At 42.9% G+C, this 14,734-nt stretch overlaps 1 protein-coding gene across 8 annotated transcripts in view; it reads right to left on the bottom strand.

Annotated features, from left to right (window-relative positions):
* LOC117761758 (glutamate receptor-interacting protein 2-like) overlaps positions 1 to 14,734 on the bottom strand; it is a 206,502-nt gene that overhangs the window by 119,893 nt on the left and 71,875 nt on the right. For 5 of the 8 annotated variants that reach the window (XM_034585956.1, XM_034585960.1, XM_034585961.1 and 2 more), the window contains exon 1: positions 11,992 to 12,550. The exons of 2 other annotated variants lie outside the window; for them this stretch is intronic. In XM_034585956.1, coding sequence (XP_034441847.1) covers positions 11,992 to 12,151 — 160 coding nt within the window. In that variant the 5' untranslated portion in view covers positions 12,152 to 12,550. Of the gene's footprint in view, positions 1 to 11,991; positions 12,552 to 14,734 lie in introns of those variants that run through there. One more of the 8 variants, XM_034585959.1, reaches the window with a different exon arrangement.

Below are 14,734 nucleotides of genomic sequence, written 5' to 3'. Positions count from 1 at the left end.
TGTTTTTAAATCACCTCTCAAGACGTATTTATTTTAGCTGTTATTATGGTTCTTTTATCATTTAAATGTTGTAATATTTTTTTTTTTTGTCCTTGGTTTTAGATTTTGTATTTTAACATTTGCCGTCTTTGATTTTAAATTATATTCTATTATTATTTGCTTGTTTCTTTGATATTCTGTATTATACTTTGTATTTTTCTAACATAGTATATCTATACCATATATACCCATTTATATCTTATTTATATTTACATATACAAATACAAAACACAACAATATAACAGATAGAATCAAAGCCCACTATGCAGATTATTAGGGTTTAGATCATTTATCCTCTTGATAAACACTAAACAGCAACTTCTTTCACTTTCTAATAGAGACATGAACATCTTTACCTAGTTCACAGTTTGCTAGCTTTCCCAAAAGTTGCATAAAAAGTTGCCACTACCCAAACAAAAAAAAACACACAACGAAAGTACAACTTGACAAATCATGAGTAAAAAAACAAAAAACAGCAATGAAACAATGAACTCGAGGCCACGGGAAGAAGCTGAGAGGGAGGTTGGAAGAACGCGTTTCTCGCCAATGACAACACACACGGATGTAAAGGTTCTAACGGAACACATGAAGTTCCTCACGCTACAAATAGCATCAAGGACAATAAGACGGCAGGAGACAACAAAGACGGAGAGAGAGAGAGAGAGAGAGATTTTATTTCTCTCTTGCTGCTAATGGCAAAAACAATGTCTGACGTTGTTTCTCTCGCCCGGTAGATCAAGGTTTAAACAGAAAGTAGACGTTCCCGAATCGAGAGCTTCCCGTCTCCTCTGCCGTCCCGCTGATCTCCGTCTCTATATACTGTCTGTCTTAACATCATGTCACGTGTGTGTGTGTGTGTGTGTGTGTGTGTGTGTGTGTGTGTGTGCGTGTGTGTGTTTCATGCGTACACTGTACGTCAGATGAGTGTGTGTCTCCGTGTTTGTGTACATCTGTAAGCGGGAGACAGAACAAACGTTGACGGTCAAACGGGACAGAACAACACTGTGACTGTTTGATCAAACCCCGTCTGCTTCGCTCTCATGTGAAATATTGATGTATCCAGTGTTTCTTTCATCTCAACACTGTGGCTAAACGCAGTCAGTGTGTGGTGTTAATTCAACATTTAACTTGTTTAAAGTTTGTTGAGGTGAAACATGAAACTAATCTGCCTCTCGTCCCTTCAATAACCAGTTCTCAGGGGACTATTCGTTTTCTTCCCATTTTGAACTTCACCATTAAAACGAACATGCTGTTGCTGAGCAGACAAACTGAGAAACCGTCATAAACTTTTCCATTTCTTCCAGACCTCATCTCTACTGCAGCATTTCCACAAACAGCCACAACCAGGGATACATGACTTAACTCCGTCAGCTGCAGCGAGGAGGTGAAGCCAATAAGTCTCCATTTGGACGTTTTCAGACGAGAAGCACGGAGCCAGTTCTGCTGACGGATCAAATGAGACCAGTCAGATTCCATCAAGAAAATCTCCAATCAACTAAATTGCGCCCAACAAATAATGTGTTTTCCAGACGAAATGTGCTTTTAAAAAGTTCCCAACTGTTTTAAAAACTACATGAGTTCAATGATCGTCAGCTGACGCAGCCCCGGAATGTTTTCAGTGACATCATCGCTCCAGGTATTGACTAATTGGCATCTGGTTGTTAATTCTCATGCCTGCAGGAGTCACTGGGTCGCGGTGCAGGACTTGAGTCAATCCGGGGTGTGTGCCGGACAATTGACCTCTTGACCCCCACATTTCAGAGGGCGAGCAAATTGCCAAATTTTGTTGTTGTATCCCGCTGAGTCGGCCGCAGTCATTATAAAGCGATAGCAGCTCGTTCTCCCAGCGAGCCGCCGGCTATCATCCTCCAGCCTCCTCAGCGTGTGTCAGTGCTGTCGAGTGTCCATCCAGACAAGTGACCACTTACAGTTTAGGGTTTAATCACAGGATGAATCCAGCTGAGTCCGAAACTCAGGGAGCTAAAGTCTGGACGCATTCAAATATGTCTGTTAATATTATTACTGTTTTTATCCCATTTTATATATTTTTCTAATCAAATGTTTTCACTCATGCCACCGATTCCTTTCCCTGGATCCAAGGTACTGAACATCTGATTATAGATTAAGACCATTACATTATTATTATATGTTTTAAAAATCCACTTCATAGCATTTCATCGGAGCATTTTTATTTGTTTGTCTTATTTTTGACTGATGGTCATTGTTGTTGTTTTTTATCCATTTATCTGTTCCGCTGTTTTCTATATTTAACAAACGCTTTACTAATCTATTCAGGATGAAAATGAGCTGAGACACAAATTCAGAGCAAACAAAGCAGCAGCAGCAGCAGAAGGTGGATGAACGACGTGCAGAGCTGCAGTCGGTGGCAGCAGGTTAGAAGGTTCTGGAGCAGGAGGAGGAGGAGGAGGAGGAGGAGGAGGAGGAGGAGGAGAGAGGAGAGAGGAAGGAACAAAACCTCCACCCACACGACTGTCGACTGTACTATCACCCAGAGAGAGGGAGAGAGAGAGAGAGAGGGAGAGTGAGACAGAAAGAGAGAAAGACGGAGAGAGAGAAAGAGTGAGACAGAAAGAGCAAAAGGAGGAATAGAAAGGCACTAGAGAGAGAGAGAGAAAGAGAGGGGGGGGGATAGAGAGAGTGCAAAGGAGTGAGATAAAGTGGTCTGGGGGTGGAGAGATGAAAGAGCAAAAGAAAGGGAGGATTTAACACCTAAATTTAGCTGCTAAATGATGTCTCATGAACACAGAGAGAGGGGGGGAGAGAGAGAGAGAGAGAGAGAGAGAGAGAGAGAGAGAGAGAGAGAGAGAGAGAGAGAGAGCAGGTATAACATCTGAGACCCAGCACTGAAAACCAGGAGGATTTTCCTCATTCAAGACGTTTATCGAATCGTCACCTCTGCTCAGAATCCTGATGTTGTCGAGACTCCAGATTCAAAGGATGAGTGACAGTTTCATTAAGTCGGTCGTTACACCCGCACTGACATGTAAATTAAAAGGGCTGTTGCTTCCTTTAATTGTCTTTAGTGGACACGGGGACATTTCACTCGACATGACAGGGACAAAAACCCACAGTCCTTGTTCTGTGACAGAAAAGAGGCTCCAGTGTGAGTTCGACAAAATCAAGAGTCTTCTGAAGTCAGATGTTTTGAAGTTGTGGATTCCCTCCCGTGCTTCCACACACAGTGAGCGTCTTCTGAGCTGGGAGAGCGACACAAAGAGTTTGAGTTTGGAAGACGCACATTTGATCTGCCTGACTCAGTCCGACAGAATCTCAACTCTCATCCTCACACTGTTGCACAAGATGAGGAACCGGGGATTGAGTCTGTAGTTCGGCTCCTGATGAACTAACAAAGTCACAGTTTCATATAAATCAAAAGTTTAATTGATTCAAATTAGAAGGTTTTTTCGAGATCTCTGCATTATGTTAGATATTTATTGAGAAATTACAAGATGTTGAAAACACTCTATCACAAAAGATTCCTGAATCCAACCTCTTAGTTTAACTCACAGCTAAATTCAATGTGTTCTTCCTTCGACCATTTTCTTCCCTTTCACCCATTTACAAGAAATTCTGTTCCATAGTTCCTGCACAATACAACCATGACGACATTCTGTAGCCTCCTCGGTTCAGAAGACAAACACTTGGATCATGGACGTGTCGACACTCAAGTTTCGGTTCTTGTTTTGGTGAGAATTTGCTCATAGTCCTTGTCCGTGTTTCTCTCTTTTCACTGGTAAAGTAGCAGAAGTGAGCTGAGGTGTGAAAGTCTTTCTGCTCGTCCCTCGGCCTCAGCTCAGCACAAAGGTCGACCAGGTCTGATCCGTCAGCGGCTGCCTGCACCACCACCTCCCTGGACAGGTTCGTCTGGCTCCTCATCCTCATTTCATCTCCTCTTCAACACACATTTCTTTTTATACTTCCTCAGGACTTGGAGTCTGAATTCCCCTTGAACATTTTTTAACCTTTTACTTTGAAAAGGTTCTGATCTGACTGACTATTTTAATAACTGTAGAAAGTTTTATTTCACCTTGACTCTGCTCTTTTTCCAATAAGTAGGATTTTAACTTTTATATTTCTGCCATAATGTTCAAACTGCATGAAACATGTTCTTAAAATTGCTTAAAATTCTTAAATATTAAATTGTAAAGAACAATTTAGCTGTGTTTTCAAATTGTTATACAGGCCTATAAATAATGTTTATAATGATTATCATTATTATTCATACCCTGTTCACATGAACTTGTGGTTCACAGTGGTTAAGGCAGAAGAAAGTAAATAAGACTGAGACTATTTGGGTAAAGTTGGGTTTTAGGTTAAAGTAAAGTTGGTGGGTTGGTTTAATAATTACAGTGTGTTCATTAATCTCTATGTTCACAACTTGAAACGGTGGCTTCATGACTTGGAACATGAATTTTAAAGAGTAAAACCAATCTGGGAATTTAAATTCATTTTAATTCCTCCACTTTACCAGAATCCAAACACCTGCACGATCTCGGTACTTCAGGAGTCATCGTTGTAAAGTTTGAGAACAAATAGTTTATCCCACTGGATTAACGAGGTTGTTTGTATCTACCTCTAAATGCAGATTGTGAGTGATCACATGACGCCTGTTAATCCTCTGCTCTCTCTCAAGATAACACGATAACACTGATATCAGTCGAGTTTCACACGTAGCCAATGAGATACGAAGGACGATATGATGAGCTTTGTTGATCCCTGAGGCAAAACTGGGTCACTCTGCAAAAAAAAACACCACTAAAAATAAACACACTAAAAGATGTTTAACACTGAATATGCATCATCTTGGCCTCAGTTATGCTAATTTCTTCTAAACTTGCGTTGCAATAGATGTCTACGGTTATAGAGATTTTATACTTTTTCTTAATTATAATTACATGCTATTTTGGGGCCATACAGGATATTTCTCATTAATGAGAAAGGCAACTTTAGTTTGGTTTGTGTGTTTGTGTGTTTGGGTCGAATAGTGTTTGCACTTTGAGTTCATTCGGAAAACTGGTAACTACCTGATCACAGATACAACTGGATAAATGTATTAAATTGAAACTAGAAATTTAGAGAGATGCAGCTTTTCCCATATTTTAACTATAAACTCATTAAAAATAAAAGATAATATGACTAACATCTTTATTTTCACAGCACTTTTCAAAGCATAAAATGCTGCTTTGCAAGAAGAAGATTAAAACAGTTGAAACAGAAGAAGTGATGCTTAAAAGTATTATTAAGACAATAAATAATGTAAAACCTCTTATTTTTAGAAAAGGGGGCGACGTGATGTTAACGAATAAAAACAAACGAGACGGTTGAAATTATTTAAATCCATGATCTCTGAAGCACATGTGTAAATATGAATGGCTTTAACCTGTGACTGGATCAAAGACAACATGTCTCCACCTCCTGCTGTGACCTTTGACAGGTTTGAAAACTAAATCCACAGCTCAGGTCCCGATCGTACCCACAACCAACTTTAATCCAAACTGTACAAAAAACTTCTCGAGTTACTGCCGTGACAGACAAACGCCTCAGATTACAATACACCGAGCTGCACAGCAGGGGTGTAACTATGGCAACCGCTGTTCCTTCTCCTGAAGTTGCTGCCTGTTTCTAAAACAATGTAAAACTGAATTATTTCCCGTTTCTCTGACAACTCTCTCTCCCCTTTTATGTCGACACGTCAGCTGCACCCAGCGCCCCCCCCCCCCGTCCCCGATGAGAATCAGGGTTTATCTGCACTTGTGTAATCATGCAGTAAAAAGATGCTCATGCATTTAGAGAGAAACAACATTAAATCTGTGTCTCTGTGCAGGAACATATTGTTTAGTGCTCTCAGTTTAAGAATCGAGCAAATAACCATCAGGTGGCAGTCGTTTCCTACCTTCAAGATTCTGTGGATGAGTTTTCCAACAGTTTTTCTAGTGGTGTTTTCACTTCTGTGTTTCCTCTAATTTGTTTGAATTGTTGTTTTCTTTACCCTAGAATTAGCCCTTTATATTTAAATACTTTATATCTAAATACTTTATATTTAAATACTTTATATTTCCATCAGGGTCCTCTCTACGGAGGCAGCCATGTTTTTTTTACAGTAGCCCAGACTGGACAAACTAAACCTTTTGAGTTTCTATGACAACTGAAGCTACCACAGGTTCTCTCTCATGTTTGTAAGGGGGGGGGGGGGGGTGAGGGGTGTTCAGCTGCAACATGACACTTCACCACTAGATGTCACTAAATTCTACACACTGAACCTTTAATGCTGTTTTACTTCACATTAGTTAATTTTACCAGTTTACCACTTACATGTGTGGCACTTAAATTCCTTTGCTGGACTTTTGAACCTCAGACAGTTTGCGGTACAGTCTCCATCAGCATCATGTTATTTACGCACATCCAATGTCACATGTCATTACCTGCCCTGCTTGGTGCCTTCCTTGTGCTCTGAGCTTAACTTTTAAATCGTTAACCAATTTATTCAATTATCCGTCCGTCTCAGTTCCTCCTCTGATGCTGATGTTGCCATTTAACCGGTGGTGGAAGTCGTTCAGCCTCTTTAGCCTTCGAGAGACGTTTTCAACAGGCTGATTATATTCCTTCTCTCCATCTGCGCTGCTTCGGATGAGAGTTCACTTTTTTCCCGGTTAACAGCCTTTCAGCCACTTCACGTGTTGTGAACAAGCCAGGAAACTCATTTCTTTTAGCAGCAACAGCAAAATTCATCCCAGAACTCGGCTGCCAGGTTCATTATTTCTAACAAATTGTGTGTGTGTGTGTGTGTGTGTGTGTGTGTGTGTGTGTCAGTGTGTGCGCTGGGTGACCCATAGCCAATAGTCATTTATCTTGTGATTACCAATCATGGATCATTATCATTGTAAAATGGCTCCTGCTGGTTCAGACAGATATTTATGGTGGTTGAGCCTTTAGAAATGTTGTGAATCCTTATTTCTACAATTTTGCAACACAATCTGAAGAGCTGCTGTTATAAAATATCACAAATCAAACTATTTCTGTATCTTCTATAGAGTGTGTGCTGTGTAACCCAAAGAGTGTTAGTCAGCAGGTGTGGTGAATGCAGGTGTGTTTGGATGCTTCTTGTTTTCAGTTCCATTATTTCATATTATTGTTTTTCTGTTACAAATACAATAGAAAACAGACACTTCAGCAACCACGATGAATCACAGACAACAAAGCATCACAAATTAACCATAATAGGCTATTTGCTCATTTCCTATATTTTTCTGTAAATATAGTTTGTATTTTGCCATTTCTGCCGAAAAACAGCAGCGTTTTGCAGAAGAGAAATCTTCAAAACCACTGAAGTTTGGTGGAAGGACACATTTTGATGTTTACATACAAAACATTTTGGTTGGAGTCTAAAGTAAACGAGGACTGTTTGAGCGTAACACACTCAAATCAGCCGGTTGCTGCTGTCAACAGAAGAAAAACAAGCAAACGCGGGAGCCTCCATATTATATTTTCTCTCCATCTGCTGTTTCTAATGTGATTTAACTTTTTTTATTACCCCCAGTTAAGGTGAAGGTTTGACTCGTGCACTGGGATCTGGCTGCCGATGGTAAATTTCCCAACCCGACCAGTTTGAGTTTGCTTTATCTGTCAGTTGCTGCAGAAGTTCTGCTGCGACAGGACCCGGAGTTTCACGGAGCGACTCCTCATTTCAGCGCACGAGCTGCAATTATACGAGATGAAAATCGGGCTGTCGTGGAAATCATGCAGAGTTTCAGCAGCGGGTGCAAAGAAAAACAAACCAAATCTGAACGGGTGTGACTCAACGGTGGCTTAGATTCAAGCTCACAAACACAATCCTGAAGAGTCGTACTGTGTGCAAGGAAACTCTGTGAACAACAAATCCATGGGTCATTTAATTACAGTGACTGAATCTTATGTTAAATATCTGCCAGTACTTTGGAGAATATACAACTTCATGATAAGTGAAAGTCTGATACAGACCTGAATTACTCACTTAGTCAATATTGTGCAGTGATTTAATATCTGCTGTAAATATTTTAAACGTATCATTTTCCCACCTGACAATTTTCTTGGCAATAATTAGTTTTTGGCTCCATACAGATAAATATTCGATCTACTAGCTATTTAATTACATTAAATTCTGAATTGAGGGAAGAATAAATGTTATCTGGAGTCATACTACACAACACTACAAAATGTGAAGAGTTTTTACACTTTTGTGTTAATAAAAGACACTACTTTGATAGACACCCTTTCCAAATGACTATTTAGTTTAAAATCTCTGACGTAAACTTCTGACAGTGAATGAGCTGAAGAGTTTGGATCTAGTTTATAATCCTCCTCCTGCACCGTTGCTTCTCGAACTCACAGTCCAGCGTGTTCATCACGTCCACCCTCCTCCGAGTGCGAGCGCCGCTTGCCTTCCACACCTGGGCTTTATCGTGGCTTTCGAGCAATTTGCCCGAGGTGAATAGAATTGTTGCTGCAGGGCACAGCCCCTGTGCTCATTCACATTTAGCACAATGTAACAGTTGGTGGTTTTACTGCTGCTCACTTGTGGCGTGGAGCCATGTTGGCAGGAGAAAATCATGCTTTCACACGGATGTGATGGACCAACCCGTTCTCAAAGCAAAGGTTGATATCTTCCAGCATCCCATCATTTCCTGTACTTGACTTGATCTTGTAGATCCTCAGCCAACACACACACACACAGCAGCGTACTGACACACACATGTTGTTCAGAGACTTCTTCATGCTTTCCCCCTCTCAGTTTAGAGGCTGTGCATCTCACCACCCGTCACTCACTGCACAGGAGAGCTGCCATAAGACCTGCAGTTAACGAGGAAGCTCGACTCGTCCTGTCCAAGGTGTGTGTGTCTCTGACTGATAGGAAATGGGATTTTATTTTTGTGGCAAAATTTGAGGTATTAAAGGTTCGACCTCCTAAGCTTTTTATTATCTTCAGGGTAGAAAAGCCTCTAAAACCACAATTCAGTGTTAAATGCTGAAAACTAATTTTAATATTTTTCAGATCCAGGGACTATTAAACAAAAAATATAGCAAAAAAGCGGATTTTCCATAAACCTGGAAAGGACCATAGATTTAATTCAATTGTATTTGTCCAAAGCAGCAAACATAACATCACTGGACTTTGCATATGAAGGTTGTGGCCTGAGGAACCAAGAGAGAGACCCGACAGATCCAACAATGAGCAAACGCTTGGTGACAGTGGGGAGAAAAATACCATTCGAGTGGATGGATGCCAAAAGATCACCCCCTGGTGGCTGGCTGCAGCAGAGGTTATAACCCCCACCTTATCCATGTCAGCACATGGGACATGGACCGAACTGAAAAAATCGCAATTCCAACATTTCTTTTGTCCAATGAAGGTTCAAGTTTTCATTTTTTTTCCGTGCATGAATCGGCGGGACCTTGATACTGAGGCTCCGCAACCGGGATCGCTACTCTGCGGACGCTGGTTCAAAGTAGGTTGAAGTGAAGATGTGTTGTCCATCTTTGTTTATAATCCACGGGGTCTACACTTGAGTCAACCTGTACAAGGTGGATTGAAATAGTGCCTATCGATACGTCCTATTAAGTTGGTTGTTATTTGTTGCTGTTTTAAAGTCTTTCCACGCTCCCCTAACGTCAAGGCCCCAAGTCACAGTTCACTGCTGCAATAACAGAACAGTTGCCAATCTTTTTTAATTCCTGGCATCGCTGGTTAACAGCTGCACACAGTTTTCCACTAAAGTTTACCCAATGAGGGATGAAGAAGAGTAGAAAAAGTAAACAAGTCTGAGACCCCCCGGGTGTAATCGCCTCAGATGAAATCCTAGGTAAGATGACGACTGACACCCGGCAGCAGAACATCGACACCACACACGTGTCGGAATCCATTGGTCCAACGCTTCGCACCACAGACACTAAACATTCATGATCCCCTGTTGCCTTTAGATGCAGGAGATAAAAGCAGCCAAACGAATGGCATACGTTACGTGAGGAAAAACAACAACACATCCTCTGTTGTGTTGGCACAGAGTCGGTACATCGGGACATGTTGCCTTGATACGCTCGTGTTCCGCTCTTGTTTTCAAAGTGACCTTTCCCCCCCCCGCCTGCGGTGTAATGGCTGTTTGATGCTGTTTGAAGTGTGGCCGCTGCTGTTTCTGCTGAGTGATTAGAAAGATTGTTTGATGAGAGGATGTAGGGGAGGGGGGGAGGAAAATAACACTCACGCTCATGTACATTTATTACTATACACTTTCATATATCCCCCCCCCCCCCCCCCCCAGCTCTCTCTCTCTCTCTCTCTCTCTCCTCACTGAGCTGTTTGTGTGCGATCAAAGCCAGTTAAAAAAATAAATCTCACAAAAAAATCGGAACTCTCTGTGAAATGAACTTCCAAAAGTCTTTGAAGAACATGAGGTATCCTACAAACCATAGCGTCCAAACCAAGCGGCTCAGAGCTAATTAAGTGGTAGCGCTATCTAATTAGATCGACCGGAGAGCAATGCAGCAAACACACAAACGAGTACAGAGTCACAAACTCGTCTGTCCCTGCAGGGGGACAATGTCCCGGACGTCTCGAAGAGTTTGACACGAAACAGCACTTCTGCGTTCAGGACTTTATTTCTGGGCGGGACAGAAACAGGTCTGACGCCGTGAGGTCGAGGAGGGGAATCTGTTTGCCTTTAAAATTTATCACCGGGACGAAGCAGACGGATTAAAGTAAGTTACCAAACTCGGTGCATCGCCTGAAGGACAAATCCACCATGCACAGATGGGTTTTGGCATTCCTCCGTCAGTCTACCCATCCATCCCATATCTATACCGCTTATCTGCTGACGGTGGCGAGGTAGTTGGAGCCAATCTCAGTTAAAATTGGGCGAAAGGCGGAGTTCACCATGGACATGTTTCCAGGTAGGCTCCATCTTCTGTTCCCTTCAAAGGCTCTTGGCAGATTTGCCGAGGCAGATGGAACGATGCTTTCTACAGAGGCCGTGGATGTTTGTGTGCACAGTGAATGCATGCAGCCAAACATCCTGTGTGTAATACGCGAGGGGGTGCAAGTTGTGCAACCGCCTTGGTAACGCACCCTTGAATTAGCAATTTTATACCGTGCCACTGACTTCAGACCAGTTCGATAACACAATCACGTCCAGCTACCTCAAGATAACTGTCCACCAGTAAAGTGCGTGGACACACTCAGACAACAACGCCTCCGTCTGGGCACTCGGAGGAACACAAGTGTTTTAACCATCGACGTGGATGTTGAAACTATCAAGAGGATTCAGTAACCGACAAAGTAACCGACTAAGATTAACAGCAAAGTCACAACGCTCCTTTTCCTCTACGTTGAAAAGATCAGCCAGTAAGAAGGATGAACGTAGAACCAACACATCGTTAGAATAGTACGCAATTTGGGGACTCAAAGAAATATTGCGAGTCCAAATTATAGAATTTTGTCTAGAAATGTTTCTCTTGTGTAATGACACTAACACAGAATTGACAGATACACTGAATTAACTCTTTAGTTTACAGTGAACTATTCTTCACTCAAAACCCAGAGAAACTTCAGGACGATAAACCAATAAGCAGCATCATTATCGTCAGCAGCTCAAAAAACATGAATATTAATAATTTGAGAAATGCACATTTTAAAAGTTGGTAAAACAAGAACGTGCATAAAGAGATTTTTATATTAACTCTATTGTCTTTATCTAAGAAGACATGAAGCCACATGTGCACCTTCTCAGAATCTGTCTCATAAGAAACATATATACACACAAAACACACACCTGAACAACATGAACACACACACACACACACACACACACACACACACACACACACACACACACACACACACACACACACACACACACACACACACACACACACACACACACACACAGTGATGCGACCGCTCACCGCTGATGCAGAGGCTGAAGCGGCAGAGTTCGTCACACAGGGTGTCCGGGCTCTCCAGCTCTCCTGGTCCTCCTCCTCCTCTCCCTCCTCCTCCTTCTCTCCTCTTCTTCCTCGGCGACATCCTCTTCACCATCTTCATCACCCGCTCCACTTTGTCCATCCCGTCTCACCGAAGTTCACCTGTGAGCCGCCGATGTCGTGTCCGTCTTGTTCTTATCACACTTGTTTCCTCTTCACCTCCTGCTACCTCTTCTTTTTTATCGCTCTGAACTTTAACCACTCTACGACTTCTTCTCTCGTCTTTCCAGCACAGTGGCTCACTTGCTTTCCTGAAATCCCTCCTCTCCCTCTCTCCTCGGTCTGCTTTTCGTCTTCACCTTCAATTTTCTTTCTCCCCCCGTCCGATGATGTACTTAACTGGTCGGGTTCAGTCGCACAAGCAGGTCGGCCATTATCTATTTCTTTTTTCTTTCTTCTTCTTCTCTTCTGTTTGCTCCCTCTTCCTCGGCTTCCAGAAAATCCAGTGAACAAAGCGAACAGAGAAGTGAGACACTGAGGGAAAAGGGAGGAGAGGGAGACAGGGAGAGGCAGCACACTTGCTCTCCCCCTCCTCTCTTGCTCGATCCCCCTCTCGGTCTCTCTCTCACTTTCTCGCTGTATACCCCCAGCACCCCCCCCCCCCCCCCCCACCACATCCAGCCTTCAAAACTCTCAGCCTGTGCTTCCAGAGAAAAGGCAACAGTTTTAAAAAAGACTCAGCGTGGTGCTCTCTGCAGTTCTATGCTTCATTACCTCACACACACACACACACACACACACACACACACACACACACACACACACACACACACACACACACACACACACACACACACACACACACACACACACACACACACACACACACACACACACACACACACACACACACACACACACCCTTAGTTCTCTCCCTCCGTCCCTCCCACTCCACCTATCTCACTGACCCTGACACAATCCAATCTCTCCTCACACCTCCGTCTCATCCAACCCTCTTAGTCTCTCTCTCTCCGTCTCTCTCAACACCCCCGTCCGTCCTCTCTGTCCGTCTTTCATCCCTTTCTCCCTCTTCTGTCTCTCCACTTCTACCTGTTCTCATCTGCTCTTTAATCTCGATTACGTGTCTCTCCATAATTGGCTCATCCTCTCCTCTGAAGGAGACTCACACAAACACTAAAATGAAAAAGGCTCACCGACCGTACCATTAACCATTAACCATTAACCAGTACCAGCCTAACCTTAACCAAAACCTAATTCTCACACTTACCATGAACTTAACCCTCCAAATGTGAATTAGTGTGTATTCAGATATTTACCTAATTGGGACAGAAAACCAGCCCACTGCATAGATAACAGTGTGAAGCTCAGGTAGCTGTAACTGAACCTCAGCTGGGGGTCGAGGACACACTATCTGGTGTTCCTTTTTTCTTAAAGTGCGCCACCTGACAAACTTGATTGCTGGCAGGGAAATTGAACGTCGGCCCATGAAGATCACGGAGGCGCGTGAGGATCTTGAGCCTGATGCTTCTCAAGCTGTTAGAGGAAGGAATCATCTGCAGGTTTTCAGCATTAACCGAAGGACAAGAAGCTAAAATGTTGTCGGAACTGATAATTCATATTTACATGACGGAAATATACAACAACAAACTTTCACGTACTTTTACTTTGTCAGACACAGGAGTCAAGTCTCAGCAATACTTAACAATGGCAATTATCCAGTACCTGGCAATTATGACAACTCCAATAACGGAGAACACAACGTGCAAAGAAACGTGCACACACATTAAGCAGATACAGAAAATGGAGGGATGCTGCTTGGTTCGGTCTCGACTGGTTTAGTCAGCACTCCTGCTTGATGTCTCCATCCCAGAAACCAACTTTCTCAACAGGAGCCGAGAAGTGAGGCTGCGCCGAGCGTTTGAGAAAGGAGGTCATCTGCAGACAGGCAGACATCCTGAGCAGAGAAAGAACTGTCCTCAGCTCACAGTATCACAACTTTCAAAGTATTACAGACTCTGCAGGAGTCAGAGAGACAGAAATAGACTCCATTCAGCGTTCCGGCTCTGTCAGCGGATTCCGAGACCTAAAACCAGTTGTTTCTTACACTGCAGAGCATCGGGGGGAAATTCAACTTCCAGGAAGAGACACTCTGGATGCTCAGACGGACACAAGACATGTCATGCACTCGCTCAGTGGCCTGTTTGTGTTGAGAAGAAACTCAATGCATTCAGATGACTTTCATCCATGCATCCATTCATTCTGAGCTGGAGCCAATCCCAGCTGACGTTGGGCGAGAGGTGGTATAGACTCTGTGGTCGCCAGCGTATCGCAGGATAAACATATAGAGACAATCAACCATTTACACAACTTTACATTCCGTACATGGGGTCGATTGACTTTCAAGGCACCTCTACACAGGTGTGGTCCAAGTGGGAGGCTGGATTTCAAATAGTAGGTGAGGTTGAGTTGGTGCTGTCACCCTTTGCATGTGTTTATCCCCATAATCTAAAGTTAGGTAAGCATTTAATTTCCCATCTATCAATGCTTCCATGTAAAATTTGTTCCAACTTTGCCAATTTCTGCCTTCCGCGACGCAATTTCCTATTTTCTAACAGTTCCCTGAGACACTGGCGGTCGTCTGGGAGCAACTGAGACGTCGGTTAATGTTTCTTATTTGTGTAACGGGGCAGAATGCGGACAAGCA

This window comes from Hippoglossus hippoglossus, chromosome 5 (genome assembly GCF_009819705.1).
Source record: "Hippoglossus hippoglossus isolate fHipHip1 chromosome 5, fHipHip1.pri, whole genome shotgun sequence".
Taxonomy (NCBI): Eukaryota; Metazoa; Chordata; class Actinopteri; order Pleuronectiformes; family Pleuronectidae; genus Hippoglossus; species Hippoglossus hippoglossus.
This window is presented reverse-complemented; position numbering and strand designations above follow the sequence as displayed.